This window comes from Candidozyma pseudohaemuli (assembly GCF_003013735.1).
Source record: "Candidozyma pseudohaemuli strain B12108 chromosome Unknown scaffold00025, whole genome shotgun sequence".
NCBI classification, from domain to species: Eukaryota; Fungi; Ascomycota; class Pichiomycetes; order Serinales; family Metschnikowiaceae; genus Candidozyma; species Candidozyma pseudohaemuli.
In genome coordinates, this window is record NW_020194459.1 from 1 (window position 1) to 16750 (window position 16750).

Sequence of the window (16750 nt, forward strand, 5' to 3'; positions counted from 1 at the left end):
CAGTGATCATGTTCTTGATGAAATCTCTGTGACCTGGAGCGTCAATGACGGTGACGTGGTACTTAGGGGTCTCGAACTTCCACAAAGCAATGTCGATAGTGATACCTCTCTCACGCTCAGCCTTCAACTTGTCCAAAACCCAAGCGTACTTGAAAGAACCCTTACCCAACTCGGCGGCTTCCTTCTCGAACTTCTCGATAGTTCTCTTGTCAATACCACCACACTTGTAAATCAAGTGACCGGTGGTGGTAGACTTACCGGAGTCGACGTGACCAATGACAACCAAGTTGACGTGCTGCTTCTCTTTACCCATTTTTAGTTAGATTTAGATAGATGAGGAAAAAATGAGAATGGGGCGAACGATGGGGTTTTATATTCGCGAGGAAGGCTTGCGGCGGGAGAAAAAAAAAGTCGCCCGTACATGCAGGTGCCCATCGCACGACATTCACAAGGCCGGCTCCTGAATTTTGATACCCATAATGCAATTGAGACAATAAAAATTAGATCATTTTAATCCTAAAGATGACCTCCACATTATATACAACTTTCAGCAGGATCAGATCCAAATTGCACATTCTGGTGGAACCCAATTTTGTCTGGGTGTCGTGGCAGCGCGACATTTTGCCATGAAGAGGTCTTTTTTTTTCTTGAGCCGCATGCCCATGCATCGCCTGCTACAGCACGAATCAGACTAACGAAGAGGGAAAATGGAAAAGGAAGCTTGATTTTTCAAGGCAATTGACCCGACAAATTAAAGGCGGCGAATTTGGTGGGCGTATGGAAGGTATCTGGAAGGAGGGGAAGGAAGTCACGTGCGCGCCGTGAGGGCTCAGCCCTGGAACTCCGAAAGCGAAATCGGCTTTTGCCCAAAGCAGTCGTCGGGCGTCGGTCAGAATAAGAAATTCAATTCATGGAATTGCGAACTCTCAGTATGGCAATTGAAATTGCGATGACCTAAGCGGGCCGTCAGTGTGCATAATTTCAGTCAAACCAAGCCGTAGTCATCTCAAGGAAAAGTGTCGAATGACGTTGCGGTATTATGCACTAACCCAATTGGATCATGCAATGAAGGGGTCAATGGTGTGCTAAGGGGGTTAAGTATGGAATTTTGAAGTTGACTTCTGCTTTTCTAAGTTCTGGAATTGTGTGTTCTGATTCCTCTTTTTAATGTACTGTGGGGCTTAAAGCTGCGATGGATGCCGATGATTGAACCATGGCATGTCTGGAATAAAAACTGTGAAAAATGGTGATCATTATGTCTAGGTTTTCTCTTGAAGTGAAGAATGATTGGTGAGTATTATGCTCTCTAGCTATTATGGTGAAGGAAAAGTGGATACCCATGTAGGTATATTAAGTGAGCTCTTACACCCATGATTGGTTTTCATTAAGGTTCAATTGTTGTCATTAAAGGTCAATTACTGTCATTGGTTCTCTTTGATACCCAAATTTCATCATAGATCTGTTGGAGTTTTGTTTGGTTGACTTATCTCTGGTCTCTCTGTGAGTGGATACTTCAGGTCGACATCAAACCCGTGAAAACAGTGAAATTTCGAAATCAAAGGAGCTCATAGGGTTTCAATTGGCTTCAGCTTTCAGCCGCTTCTCTTTTTTCCAGAGGTTCTTGTTCTTGTTAATTTATAAGTGGTAGGTAATATTTTCGTAGTGAGAGATTTGGCGCACTGTGGTCAGTTTTTCGCAGCCATTACGAACTGTCAACATTCTCCAAATCATTGATGATCAATAAATAATGAAATAATCGATAAAAGGTTACAAAGTTGGTAAAACGAACAAAAGATAGCTTTTCTGAATTAAACCAGGAAATGCCTAGTTCCATTAGCAGCTTTTGCAGAAATACTACCTCAGCCATATGTGGTCACCGATCGCTTGGAAATCCTAGAGAGAACAATCAACACTCCATTTATCGTTACTCGTGAATTAGTCTATTTAGTTCCTGGCCCGACGGGTACGTTTTGCCGGACGATCGATATCTTCACCTAGTTTCTTCATGAGCTCCTCGTTGTTGTGCACCAGGTCTTGGTTAACATAACCCACTTGAGTCATGATATCGTCACTTTCTGGTGGACGGTCGTCTGAGGGGACCTCGCTATTTTCCTGTGAGTCCTGAGCCTTCTTGAGTTTTTCAGTGAGAGATTCTCGACTCCCCGCCAAACGACCATACTTCTGTTTCTCTCTAGCCTTTCGAGGCGATGGAAGCTTGATGGAATCGCTTTCCTCTGGCTTCTGCGTCTCAAAATCATCGTTCATGCTTCTCACATAGTCAAGAAGCGTGGTGGGTTTGGCCATGCTGCGTGGGGCGTAGATGCACCAGGTGAGATCGAATATATCAGGCATTTGAAGATTGGCCTTACCAGCCAGTCGCTGAATCATCTCCCATAAATAAGCAACGGAAACAATTGGAATGTTCCACTTTTTAGCAGCATTCATTTTGTTTTGCGACGACATAACCGACACGGACGACAGGTGATCGCCACTGGTATAGATGGGGCAGTCAAGCACGTCTTTGTACTTGTATTTGAAAAGCGACGGACTCTTTTCCTGAAGACCGTCCTTGAATAAATTAATGTTGACAATGAGCAAATCTCGCTTGGAGGCGAGAGTTTGACAGAACTCGAGGTTGAGGTACTCCACGAGTTTTTCAATATGCAAAAGTTCCACTCCAGTGAAACCTGTTATACAAACCTTGAACTTTTTGGCCAGCGGGACGAGCCCTTGCAAAGGTTTACACCACGAGTCGTGGCGGACCTCCTTGTAGAAAATGGACCGCTCAATGAACCAGTCGGTGACAACATGGACTTCTTTGCTGTTTATGCGACGCTTCATGTTGCTCGGGAGCACCAGAAGCATGAGACTAGCTTGAGGACCGCTTTTCACAAGAAGCACAATATGCGAGATAGTGTCGTCGGTAGCCAGCTCGGCAACCTCTCCACTATGAGATTCCACGACTTCTCGAAGCACCTTCTGTTGGGGTATAGAGAAACCGACCGGGAGAAACTTGAATCCGCTGAAAAGTGAGCTCTTTCTCTCGGGAGACGCTGGTGCCACAGATTTGGCCGTTTCTTCCTCGGACGGTTCCTCCCAGAGCGAGCCTTTGATCACTCTGGCCGATTTGTTACGAGAGCTCATAATCGAGCTCCACACATCCAGGCTCTTCTTCAAAGGCGCCCTTTCAGGCTCGGCCTTTTCCACGGGCTCGGCTCTTCCAGAATATAGCTTTTTCCAGACAAAACTGCCGCTATTGTACAAGTTGCTTCCGTCACTTGTAAGAACGTAATCATCAAGATCTAGAGCGGCTCCTCGTAGAACAGAGTCGTAAACCCAGAGCGGGTGCACCACAGGGATGCCCCACTGCTTGGCCATGGTGTACCTCTTCCCCGACGCCTCTGTACTGACCACAACGTCGCAAGACGGCGTTAGCGTAGTACTCACTTGTGCACCTTTCTTCTCCATCGAATTCAGCACTTCGTCGGCCAGAAAAGCGTCAGCTAGCGGTTCCAGCACAGCTCCGTCCGGGGGCGTCCGGAACTTCTCGCCAAAAAGCCTCAGAACAACGCCCGGAGGCGGTCTATCGATTCTAGCCACACATACGGTAAAACGGTCGAAAACAGCCATCAGATAGCTTTCCGGTTCTAGCCCCGTATCGTCGCCTGCGGTCCATCGCTGGTGGATTCTTGTTATAGCTTCCTGCGGAAGAAAGACCACGTCGTGCCGGTACTTGATCAGGTATTTATACTTTTCGGTGTTTCTGTTACCCACAATGAGGTACTTGACCAGACTCATCAAATCCGTGTAGTGGGTTCCGCCCAACGCTAGGATCTTGTCTGCCATGTCGTGCCTTTCGTGGCCGTGGAGCCCCGTGCAGCAGAACGTGCGGCCCTGAAACGGCTTGTCCATGGTTTCATGGATTGGTGATGTGGGGGTGGAGAATAAGCAAACGAGGGATTCGAAAAAGCACGAATTTGGTAGGGTTGTGGATGATGAGGTGAATGTCACGTGTAGCCTTTTTTCGGTAGGCGGGCACGGTCAGGTGGGAGTGGAGGGACCGGATTTGTGGATTGAGTAGGAGTTGTAGATGTTTTGATATGGCTGCGAAATCTTCACTGAGTCCAGGGCACGCAATGCTGTTTGATGGAGGTGAACCAACGCGTTGATTAATGTTTTTTTAATTATTGGGTTTAAAGACATAACGAAAGAGAGTATTTTGAAGTTTTCTGAGTGTTTTGGGTGTGGTGCTACTGAGGGTACTATAAGACTGAGGGTGCTATAGACTGAGGGTAGTATTAGGGCACCCAATGAGGATTCCAATTTCAGGACCAGGAGTGAATTCTTGTAATACATGATATTTGTAGTACAGATTGGATTCTAAAACTCTTGAAGGCCAAATAATCATGTTCTTGAAGCACCAGGGGATGACTTGGGATTATAGAGATCTTGGAGAATGAGAACCATCGAATACCCCTGCTTAAATTAACATTCAGGAGAGCAAAATGAAAAAAAACTAAAAAGTGCATTCTTTTAAAGAAATAATCTTAGTAGCACAGTGGACTCTGGAACCCTTGAATCCTAAATAATGTTGTTCTTAAACCTCCAAAGGATACCTTGGAATAGAGATCATGGAGAAAGAGACCCCTGCTTAACTCAAACATAAGGGATATCAAAGTGGAAAATCACTTATCAACCAACCCCTGATCAACGGAAGGGCCGAATCACCAGCAATTGCGCCAGCAGATCATCTAAAATAAGGCACATTCCGAAGATACGAGCTGTCTCAAGGCACGTAATCTGCTTACCTCGAAGGGAATAATAAGTTCGATCAGCATTCTAACCTTACCTTAGCGGCGATCCAGCACAATGGAGAATAAGCTTTGATCCAGCAGCCTGTCAATTCCCAGGCACGTTTTACCTAATAATGTCGATCCCGTGGTTGTCCATGCTCTTCATGTCAACCCAAGCGGAGATGCAATTAATGAAGGGGTAGATCGCTCCTTAATTCCAAAAATACACTCTAATTACGGCTCCTTAATGATTTCCAAAAATACCTGAAAACATGGCCCCTTGATTTCCCCAAAAATACGGACTTCACCGTCAACGACAATCTGCCTTGGCAGGCGTTATAGCAACATTCACAAACGGATGCAACGGCGCTGACGCTTTTTCAAACTGACATCACCGAAACGACAGCGCCTGTCTCAAAGGACCAAGACCCCTAATTACCTCCTCGCACCAAAGCGGCAGTGTCTCATGTGCTACGGACCTCGGCGGCTAAAACGATCTATTGCTACGTTGGAAGGCTTCTGCCAGGCAGGGTTTTTTGACGAGCCTTGCTACATGGCTTAGCGTTAACCGAGGAGATGTGAAATAGGGTTTCATGAAAGGCAAAGTGGTGTTCGTGAAGAAGGGAAACAGGGGAATACATGGAAACAGGGGAATTCATGAACACAGGGAGATAAGAATAGCAGTGGCAGATAGCAGTGGCAGAATACCAGGCATGGAATTCAGGCAATGCAGGCGGTTTGCAAATGCAATTTTGCAGCCACCATCGGGAACATTATTACTGGATTGGGCAATAGGTCTGTGGCGGCCACAAAACCAGGCTTGCTACGGTCCACTGGATGGCTTCTAGCGAGGCACACTGCTGTGAGAGATTTTGTGTTTCGATGCACCGGGGGCTAAAGTTGTTAGTAATTTGACCTTGCGAGGCAGGCCGGAAAAAATGGAGCTCCGAAAACGGCAAGTACCAGCGGGGGGATACTCGGTAAGCCCTGGGCTTTTCCGGGCTTTTTGGTAAGCCATACCCAGAGGAATGCTGGGGAATGAGGCTTGTGGTTGGTCTAAGCAGGGTGCAAGCAGGCGATTGGTTTTGATGAATACAAGGAAAATTTGAAAACGAGGAGAAAGCAAGGAAGCCTTAGTATACAAGGAGGCATTTGAAAACAAGGAAGCATCTTTTGTGGAGGCATGGCAGGGCCGGATGTTTCACAATTGGCATAAGGTGATGGACCGTGACGGACCTCGGTGACAGTAAGCAGGTGAGTCACGGTACGGCCGGACGGGGAGGCGATATTTTTTAGATTCGAAAAAAAAAAGAACGAGTCTCAGAAATTTAACTATTTGTTTGGAAACACGCCATGGCATTGTCCGTCGATGCCCGTGTTTAAGCTTTACGGAGCGAGCCACGGTCCCCCACCCATCCACATGGCACAACGCCATTAACCTCGACAACAAACTGATTGAATCCATTCTTTTCCATTCCTCAATTGGTCATTCTTCTTCTTTTTATTCTTAAATTCTTTTTCTTTCAATTCTTTTCTTTATTCCCCTTCTCTTATCTTCTTCCAGAACGGCTGCAAGTCGGCGGTTGCCTTTTCCACAGCGGCTTGGCTGATCTGCTAGGTAAACAAGCTGGGCGGCTAAACAAACCAGCACCGATCCAGCAGGCGGCCTACTCAGTGAGGAAACCGCCGCGGCACATAACCAGCAGCAATAAAACGGTGGAAAAAGAGGGAGAAGAAAAGTGGCAAAAAAAAAAAGTGGTTTTAATGACAAAAGTAAAAAAGCAAAATCAAAATCAAAAGCAAAAGTAAAAAAGGAAAGAAGCCAAAAATCTTCCCCCTGGGCCTGAGCTTATTTGGGTTTGCAGCCATCCGCGTCGGACCCTGAGGCCTGGCGCCACGCCCATACGGGGATTTCTGCGGACGGGGATTAAAATATCCTGAGAATCTCCTGCCGTAGTGTTCTCTTGCTTGAAGCGGCAGGTTGGGTTTTTTTTTTTTTTTGTTTCATCGCGGTTTGCTTGTTTTTCGCCTGTTTGAGGTTTGCTGTTTCGGGCGGCCGCGCCTCTTTGGCACCGTCCAAGAAATCCAAACAACAGCCGACAAAGCAGCGAATCAGGGACAATAACTTGACAGCGGCCGTCACCCTGGGCTCGTGACAGGCCGGATGGCCTAAAATCCGTACACCAAAGGCATTTTAAACAACCATAAAAAACAGCCGTTCTTGCCAGACCGGAATTCAAGGCCCCATGGTGGCGGTTATTTTTAGCCGCCGCCTCGTATGTGAACGCCAGCGGCCGTCCTGCACACGCGCGGATGTTGTTTAGTTAGGTGCTCAGCGACAACCTGCACGCCTGCCTGCAGGACAATTCACGCCAAAGCCCCCACGGCCTCGGCCGCCCAACTATAAATACAGCCATTCCCGCCCACCACTCGTCTGCTTTTTTTTTTCTTTCACATACAAACTCGTCACTCGCTATGCAATTCTCTACCGTCGCCACCGTCGCTGCCCTCGCTGCTTCCGCTTCCGCCGCTTACTCTAACGCCACCACCATCACCACTGACGTTACCGTGACTGGCTACACCACCTACTGCCCAGAGTCCACCGTCGTCACCATCACCAAGTGTGAGGAGGACAAGTGCGCCCCATCTGAGATCACCGTCTCTTCCGCCACCACCTTGACTGTCACTGAGCCATGTGTTGTCCCAACCACCTACACCACTGAGTGGTCCACCACCACCGAGACCATTCCATGTGAGGAGTGCGAGCACAAGCCATCCACCGTTGCCGGTGAGTCCACCCCAGCTCCAACCACCACCGCCGCTGTCTCCTCTTACGAGGGTGCTGCTGCCAAGAACGTTGCTGGTGCCGTTGCCGGTGTCGCTGCCGTTGCCGCTGCTTTGTTCTAAGCTGCCTAGCATGTTGGATTTATTTTAATAACATACCACATTCTTTATATTCGGTGCTCTTGAGCGCCTCATTATTTTCGAAACATCGGTTTCAGGGTTTTAATTTACATTTCTAATACCAAGCGAATCTGTAGAAACAGCCTCAAAAATGCCTCTAAAACAGGGCTCAACCAGCGAGAGGGGGGCTGTCACGCTGGCTTCGGTCGCGCATCGGTTTTCTGTCGTCGGCGCTGTATGCAGTCCGCGCGTCGGCGCCATGCGTTGAAACATTCCACTTTGGGCATTTCCCAATAGGGGCCGACGTGCAGCAGCCTCCTTTTGCGCCCGCCCCGTCAACTACCTCGTCCGACCACCGCCAGCAGCCACAGTGCCTGGAAATGTCGTCTCACTACTACGTTGAAGTTTGGGGGACCCTAGAGTGGAGGAGGGGCAATTAGAGCAGATCCCCCAAATAACCTAACCCGCTCCCCCACGCCTCTAAACGACCCCTCCTCGGCACCTGCACCAGCGCCGCTCGAGCCATGCCGCCAGTGGGCCAATCAGTAGTACCATAATGCAAACCAGCAACTAACTCCTCAAAGTTATCACCGAAAGCGCCTTTGAGTGCAATATAGGACAATGGGGCCATCTGAACGGGATTGCTGCTTTTTCAGGCAGACCACCTACGAGATTATTTTTAGCGTATGTGGGATCTAAATCCTCCCGGGGAAATCTCACCCGACCTACTGTAAAATAAGGTGGAACGCTGGATTTGGTGGTGCCCTATTGGGCTGCCAAGACCCTGTTTCAAACGTCAAATTGTCTCAGCACCTGCGTCGCCTGACTCCATGGGGAGTTCCTCCGTACCTATAGGGCAATGAAACGACGTAATGGGAAATTGCTCAATAATGTGATTTTGGTGATCCTCGGTGATGAAACACATGGGTGTTTCAGGATCACGACGACGCCGATTTACGAGTAGCGAAGAGCCAAGAAATGTGTGGTTTGTAGTCGCAAGGCGTTTTGTCGTAGAATGACAATGCTGGTTTGGAGCGACCGGATGGCACCGTTTTGACGGGTGGAGGTGAGCTTTTCGGATTTAGTTCTATAGGGGGATAGAGGATTTAGCTTTTTGGGGATTTCAGGTATGAAGAGCTTTTGTGTATGAAGAGCTTCTGTGTATGAAGAGCTTCTGTGTATGAAGACCTTTTGACAATGAGCCAGACGGTTGCTGCTTTTCTCCGTGGGCACTGAATTCTCCGTTTCTTCGTTATTGGCTGGTGCTTCTTCATTGTAGCGAGAGAATGGATAATTTGACGGGTTTGGGGTGTAAAGGCTTGAGTAAATTTTGATGATTTGAGCCACCCGATCACGGAATTGTCCCTGAACGGCGGTGCCATTGTCTGGCTCGCTACGGTAATGAGTATTGTTCGAGGCCTCGTCTGAGATCTGGGGCGGCAGGGTGATCAGCGGGTGGTTTTGAAAATTTTCACTTTTGAGTCTTTGGTTCTCTTTTTTGATTTTATCATGAAAAGAAACTTCTCTTCAGGTGTTGAATTGTTGATTGTTGGTGATGGTGGGTGTGATCATCGGTGTATCGTCAAGTCGAAAAATCTGTCCTTCAATGACCTAAATGAGGGGAGGAACCGCTGCTCATTTCGTTTATTTTTGTCAACTATAAGCCCATTGATGTCGATAACGGTCAATGAATTAGTCTACGGTTCGATAGCCTTATGATTTGGTTCTCTCAATGTGGAGCCATCATCCATAGCCATTTCGATGCAGTAAGCGTTTCCTTGATGCAAAACAAAAAGAAACAAGAGAAGAAAAAAAAAAAAGAGGATCATGATCTGATGCTGGTTTTTCTATAATCATGCCGTTTGAGTTCTTTCGTTCGATACTCTACATGCTCACTTCGTTCTACACCTCACTCATACCAAATGAGCCGCTTCTTAGCACGTTCTCGTAGATCAATCTCTCAATGTGACCAGGCCTTCAAAGAAAAGCCCTCCTTCTATTTTGACATTTTAAAAAACTGAGTTAGATGGCTTAATAATGAGCACCACTCTTTTTCATGGATGCGAAGCATGGCGATGCCACGCTGGAGACAACCCTCTCCCATCGGCACCAAACCTTACTATACAACCGAAAAGCAGCCTATTAGCCCCTCGATAACCCCTTTTGTCTGTCTTCACTGCCTACGATGCTTTTCCAAAATTTATACACGTGACCCGTATCACGTGCACAATATATCAACACTTTACCTCCTACTACTCCATTTCACACTTTTCAACCACCACTTCAACTGGTTCCCCACCACTTCCCGCGCTATCCATGTCGTCAGAGGATCTAGCGCCGTTCCCTGCAACGAGCAGATTTTTTTCCCGATTCCAGGACGATTCTCGCAGCCCTAGCTTCCATCGCCAATCCAAGGCCATTCATGTCAATAACTCCACAGCCAATTACCTGCCCTTTAGCAGCCCGCAAAGCCGGCCAAAACAGAGCTATCCGATAAATTTGTTCAATCTTCCCCACAGAATTAGCGTGGATGAGCACAGCAGGCCACTTCCACAGCATAAGGGTGCAGAGGAGATTCCGATTTTCCAGTATGAACATGCCACCATGAGCGATCCCATCCTGTTTGCAGAGCTGATGAAGGAAACCGGGCAAAGATACGGTGCCATCAAGATCATCATGCCGGAAAGCTTCAATACCATGGCCAGAACGAATTTTCAGGTGAATCCCGATCTTTTTCAATTCAAGACAAACCGCATTCTCGCCAATCCAAAGGAGAACGAGATTTTGACGAGACTCCGTTTCTACAACGAGCTTATCGGATTCCACATTCTGCAGAGAGCAGAGGCTCCAGAGGTTGCAGTCAAGACAGAAGAAGAAGCACCTGTGGAAGGTTCACAAAAGGAAGAAACTCTCCAGCCTAAAGAGGAGCTTCCAGACTCACAGCCCAAGGAACCAAAGGCGGAAGAAAAGCAGAAAACAAAGCTGCCCTTGTTTTTGCAAAAGCTACCGATGATGGACAAACGCCCACTAGACCTCTTTGACCTTTTCCGTTTGGTTGTCATGAGAGGCGGTTACAACGAGGTGATCAACAGAAAGCTCTGGGCCCAAATTGGCCGTGAGCTCGGCTACAAGGGAAAAATCACTAGCAGTCTCAGCAGCTCACTCAAGCTTTCCTATGCTAAGATTCTCTATCCTTTGGAGACATTTTTGGGTCAGAGATGCGCTGAAGTAGCTGGTTTGGCAGACCGTCCTGGCGATGGAGAGCCTCCTGCCAAAAAGCTCAAAGTCGAGCCTCTGGCTCCTCTTCTTCTTGGATCTGCAAAAGAGTACAGACGTTCTGTGAAGGCCAAGGCAAGCAAAGGCATACTTTTGAACCAGCCACATTTGATCGACGTGAAACCACCTCTTGTGTTTTCGGCAAATTCAGAAAATGGGTCTTCTCAAGGCGACTCTAAAGCGAACAAAAATACGACCTCTTGTTCACTCACACCTGCTGCTCAAATCAACAGCTATTTGAAATGGATCAGTACAAATGCAGCAAACCTACAAGATGCCACGAGACATGAGCCAAACGGAAAATCAGCCTCGATATACTCCCTCCGTCAGTTCATTGAAAAAGATTGCAAATTCCAGGAGGTCTTGATCTCGTCGAATCCAGCATTTTTCGGTATCAACAGCGAGATACAAATGTCCACGCCCGTGCATAATCTTCCGAACCATTTGACCGGTTTCCAGATCAGCGAAGAATCCAGCCCCATTTCTCCTCAAGCTTTGGAGGACATTTACTGGCAGCGTGTGTGTCATGAAGGTGTCGACGATATACTCGACGGTTTGAAGATCGAAAACGGTTTTTCTTTGCCTCACTTGGCAAACAGCTCCGGCTTTCTTCGAATCGGCGACGACTTCACCAACTACAAATTGCAGCTCAACACCTCCAACCAGCATAGTGTGAGTTTCTCAGGATCGGAGTCCACGAAAAGCCAGGAACATATCTCCACCGCTAGCAGCAAAAGTGGAACTCCTACGCCAGCTGATACCCCAGTTTCTTCCTCCAGACCTTCTTTTAATGGTGATACATCCACCTCTTCATCGCATAGTGAAGCGCTCATCCTCAATTGCCAGCCATACATTTCCAGAACCATAGGCAACTCATTGGCTCCGTTCAATCTTCACAATATACCCACATTGCCAAACTCGCTTCTTGGAGCCCTTTCCGCCCATGACGTCAACAATAACGACATGTACAACTCACGCTTGAATGTTGGCATGACTTTCAGTTCTGAAAATTGGCATTCTGAGGATCATTTCTTGCAGCGGTGCAGCTACCATTTTTTCGGCAGAAGTAAGCGTTGGTACTTCATTCCCGAGCTGGACTTTTCGAAATTCGAAGAGCTTCTCCGTGACATTAATACGAAGAAGGACTCCAAGGTCAATTTGAACAGTCAGTCTGAATCTTGGCAAATCGGCGAGCTTCTTAAATTTCTCAGCACAGAGGATGAAAGCTTGAATTTCGAGTACGAGTGTCTTCTCAATTCCCTTGAAAACATGGTGAATCCGTACCCTGAAGTCCGTGCATTCATCAACGATCCGGAGTTTCAGAAAATCATCGATTTCCAGAAATCCAAAAGAGACAGCATCTACTACAACCAAGAGTACTTCATCAACCCGGAAATGCTCCAGAGCAGAGGGATCCGGTTCACCACAACTTTGCAAAAGCCTGGCGAAATCATCCTTCAGTACCCCAAGTCCTACTCGCTGTCCATATCCTTGGGCTTGAACATCACTGAAGATGTCAATTTTGCATCTAAGGGCTGGCTTGACTACGCCTTGGAGGGAGAAGAATGGCTCAAAAAGCAAGGGATTCTTCCTAACATATCGCTATTCAAGCTACTTGTGAACATCGCCAGTTTGTACGAAAACAACTGCGGAAGCTTTGATTCAGATGTCTACACGAAAGCACTGGAATGTTACGACAAGCTTTTGGAGAAGGAGCTTGAACTCAGAAACAAGGTTAGGACCAGGGTCAAGATGAAGGAGGTTGTGGTGGAAGAAAGAAGCATTCCTGATGCCGACGGTATTGCAGACGACAATCTCCAGAACTTGTTTCCTTCGAAGATCTTGATAAGCAACACCAAGGATGGTGAGCAGTTATCCATGTCTCTCGAAAGCTTCCTTCAATATTGTGACGCCTTAGAGGTCCAGAAGAGAGAAAACCAGGAACCAAGCTTACCAGACTTCATATCCTCGACTTCCCACAAAATCGAGCTTCATTTGTTCTTGTCTGATGATCGTCTCAAGAACTACCAGAGAGTCCTCAGTGGATACTCTATCGAGTTTGACGAATGGGTCACGACTTACGAAAATGTCATGAAGGACGAGGAGGAGGTTCCTTTCAAAACCTACAAGACTTTGTTGGGAGACGGTCAAAAGATCCTTGCCGCTTTGTCAAGTGCTCATCCTAGGTTCAAAAGGTTTGTTTCTAACGGATCCCGTGGAGCTCAGGACCTTGAACGTGAGGAGAAGATGAAAGTTTTCAAGGAGTATGTTGAAAATCTCGATCATTTCGTTACTCACTGCAATGACATCATCGAGGAGTGTCAAGCTGTTTTGTCGTTGAAGCATCAGCAAAGAATAAGAGGAGCCTCAGAGAATAATGTGCCGCAAGAACAGGATAAACAAGGAAAACTCTCGACATTGCTCGACCTTGCTAACAAAATTCCGAAGCTCAACTTCTATGCTGTCGAGTTTGACCAAGTTCTCGAATTCAAGAACGAGATCCAAAACTTCGACCGTGCATGTCGTAACTTGATTTCAAAGCCCAATGTCCAACAGTCTGAACTCAACGACATGATCAATTTGGGAACTTCGTTTGGTATCAAGTTGCCAATACTCGACTTTTTGGTGAGATTGCGGGACAGAGAAGTTTGGATCAAGACCTACAACATTCTTTTTGAAGGCGGTGATCCTTTTGCGGGAAAGAAGGAAGTTTACTCATTATCCCATCTTCAGCAATTCCACAACGATGGTTTGCGTGTTCTCAGTGCTAAGGATGTTGATCAGCTTCAGCAGGTTGATGCATGGTTACAGGAAGGTAATTCGTACGACGAGAAGGTCAATGCCTACATTTCAAACCACAAGCAGCTCAACAAGATCAACCTCGCTGAACTTGATACTTTGATTATTGATATGGAGGAAAAGGCCAAGGAGATCAAAGAGAAACGTCTTTTCGTATTCATGGAATCCTACCACAAACTTGTCGATATCAAGGCTCAAGCACCTCTTGTCAAGTTTTTGCAAGACTACCAAACTACGAAGCCTTCGTTATTTGCTGCAAAACAGATGATGGCCGATTTGGAGAAGTCCAAATACGACTATGACGACTCAGAAATCAAGGCTGATCTTGACAAGTCCCTCAATTGGTTGGGTAACTTGTGGACGGCTTTGAAGAAGGTCAAGGCATCTTTTGGTTCTAGGGCAAAGAGGCTGTTTGATACTCAGACTTTGAAACAAGCTGTGAACACCGAATTGGTCAAGAAACTCTCCACAATCTATACCAAGACTGCTACGAACCTTGCAGGTGAAGAAGTTGATCCCTTCAAAAGATCCGGTGGCTATTTGTTCCTCAAAGACATTGACCCCGTTTACGATGAGAAACAGCCCTTGCGTTACTGTCTCTGTCGAGAGTTTGAGGATGGAATCATGATCGAATGTGACCGTTGTCACGAGTGGTACCATATCTTCTGTGTCAAGGAAAAGCTGGAGATCGAGGAAAACGATGATAACTACGTTTGCCCTGCTTGTTTGCTGTTGGACTCTGAGTCGATTCTTGCAGAATTTGCAGAGGAGAAGATCACCGACTCATTGATCGATGAGTTTGTTGCTTCTGGCGAGGACCTTAAGATCAAGCCTTCAAGCGAGTTGGATGAGTTGAAGAGATTGAAGGAGCAGATTGACGACTTTAGGAGAACCTTCAGTGGGAAGGTTTGGAACTCTGAGCAGACAGCCCTTCTGGTGCACTATGAGGCCTACATTTTCAGAAAGGTATTTGGTGCTCCGGTGCTTATAACTTCGATCTACGAGAAGCTCTCTGGATTTTTGAAGACCAATTTGAACATTCTTCTTACGGCCAAGCCCGAGGAAGATGTATCGAAGAATGTTGAAAAGTCAGAAAACGACATGGATGTTGATCGTGAGTCCCCAGCTACACCTTCGAAAGCCCAATCTCCAAAAGAAGATGCTAGGGAATCGGTCACCAGAAGCCCCACAGAGTTCAATGAGGATCAAAGAAGATTCTACTCGCACAAGACCCAGCCAAGTGGGCCTATTCTTCCACCTCCCGTTCCTCAATTCTTTTCTCCTCTTTCAATGGCTAAACAAGCTCCACAAGCTGAAGTTGAAAAGCCAACGGAACCACATCCAGTTTCTGGGGCACCAGTGGCCGAAAAGTCGTCTGAATCAGTGAAGGAGGAATCCATTGCAGTTGAGCCTGAAAGTGAAACCAAGGCTGAAACCAAGGAAGTTAGTGAGCCTGTGGGTTCCACCGGTCCTGAGGTGACCTCACCCCTGCCATCTAAGCCAGATTCTAGCATTCCTGAAAAGACTGGAGTGTCATCACAATCTACAGATGCAAAGCCAGAGGAGGCCATCAAGGAAACTCCTACACCTGTTGTTGAAAGCGCCATTTCACCCCAGCCCGCTCCTGAAATCTCGGAGACACATAAAGCTGTTGTGGATGAAAAGCCAGTTGACATGGAGATCGAGAAGGAAGACAGCTCTAATGTTCTGGATATTCTGAAGAATGAGCCTGTTCGTGAGTCAGAATCTAAGGAATCAGCTGAAACTGAGCAAAAAGCTACACAAGATAAAACTCCAGAGAGAAGCTCATTTTCAGTTCCAGAACCCAGAGTTGAGCCACTTCCCGAGGCTGTTGGTGCTCCTTCTCAATCAGCCGAAGCGGAACCCATGCAAGTTGACACAGAGGATGCAGCATCCCCGGAGAACAAAAGTGTATTGGCTCCTGAGCCGGTGATTGAAGAATCACACGAGAATGATCCTAAACAGGAGAGTGTTTTTAAACAGGAGGATGCTTTCAAACAGAAGGATGCTTCTAAACAGGAGGATGCTTCTAAACAGGAGGATGTTTCTAAACAGGAGGATGCTTCGAAACATGAGCACGAGTCCATTAAGCATGATGAGTCTAACCAGCACAATGAGGCTCAACAACAGCATGAGTCTTCCGTGTCTAAGGAATCCGAGCTTCTTCCAAAATCCAAACCCACAGTGGAACCTGAGGAAACAAAGATTCCTGAAGTGGCGAGACTGCCTGTTGAAGAACCAATTGAGCCTATTTCTAAAATCATCGATGAAGCAAAATCAAATCCAGAGCCTGTGGAACCAGCAGCTCCTTCTCAAGAGGCTCCTAAAAAAGCAACTCCAGCTGTCACAGTGGAAGAAAACCAGGAAGCCCAACCTCCCGTTCAACCCACTATTCCAATTACCGAATCATCAAACTCACAGCCAAAACCCGAACAAATCGAACAACCACCATCGAGTGCCCCTGGCAACTCATCCTCGACAGTCCCCTCCTCAAATCAACCTCCTGCTGTTGAGCCTGGTGACGACACCCTTTTGGCATCTTTAGCTGCTGATTTCCCCAACACCTCAGCGTACCCCGACGAGACCTACGTGGACCAATCATTGCCTTTTATTTCCAGCGAACCAAAACAAGAAACCTCCCAAGAAACATCAACCGCACAATCCGCAGCCTTAGGTGAGATGCTTTTGGCTGAGCTAGGAGAGAACCCTGATAGTGCAAGCAACGAGCAAAAATAATGATCATTTTCATTTCAGCATTTACGTCCACAGCATATAGAAAATTACGACGCCTAATGTTACATTATGGATGTTTTGTAGAACATTGCACAGCTTAGAAGCATCAGTAGTATCGACCGCGAATATGTTTCTGCATTATCAACATCAACAAACATCTCAGATCTACTACACCACGAACCCTGTAACATTATTCAACCCCAACTACGATTCCATCAAATCCA

General features: G+C 46.9%; 3 protein-coding genes across 3 annotated transcripts; 2 read left to right on the forward strand and 1 right to left on the reverse strand.

The window, feature by feature from the left end:
* Nucleotides 1–1944: 1944 nt before the first annotated feature.
* Nucleotides 1945–3912, reverse strand: C7M61_005265 (protein kinase activating protein; the record flags this gene model as incomplete). Its single annotated transcript, XM_024860572.1, has 1 exon — nt 1945–3912. The coding sequence occupies one exon, from the start codon at nt 3910–3912 to the stop codon at nt 1945–1947; it is 1968 nt and encodes a 655-aa protein (XP_024711242.1).
* Nucleotides 3913–7268: 3356 nt separating this feature from the next.
* On the forward strand, nt 7269–7700 carry PGA26 (Pga26p; the record flags this gene model as incomplete). The annotated part of the gene is made up of 1 exon (XM_024860573.1): nt 7269–7700. One exon carries the CDS (start codon nt 7269–7271, stop codon nt 7698–7700), a length of 432 nt encoding a protein of 143 aa, XP_024711243.1.
* A 2601-nt stretch (nt 7701–10301) lies between these two features.
* C7M61_005267 (uncharacterized protein) lies at nt 10302–16529 on the forward strand (the record flags this gene model as incomplete). Its single annotated transcript, XM_024860574.1, has 1 exon — nt 10302–16529. The coding sequence occupies one exon, from the start codon at nt 10302–10304 to the stop codon at nt 16527–16529; it is 6228 nt and encodes a 2075-aa protein (XP_024711244.1).
* Nucleotides 16530–16750: the final 221 nt, after the last annotated feature.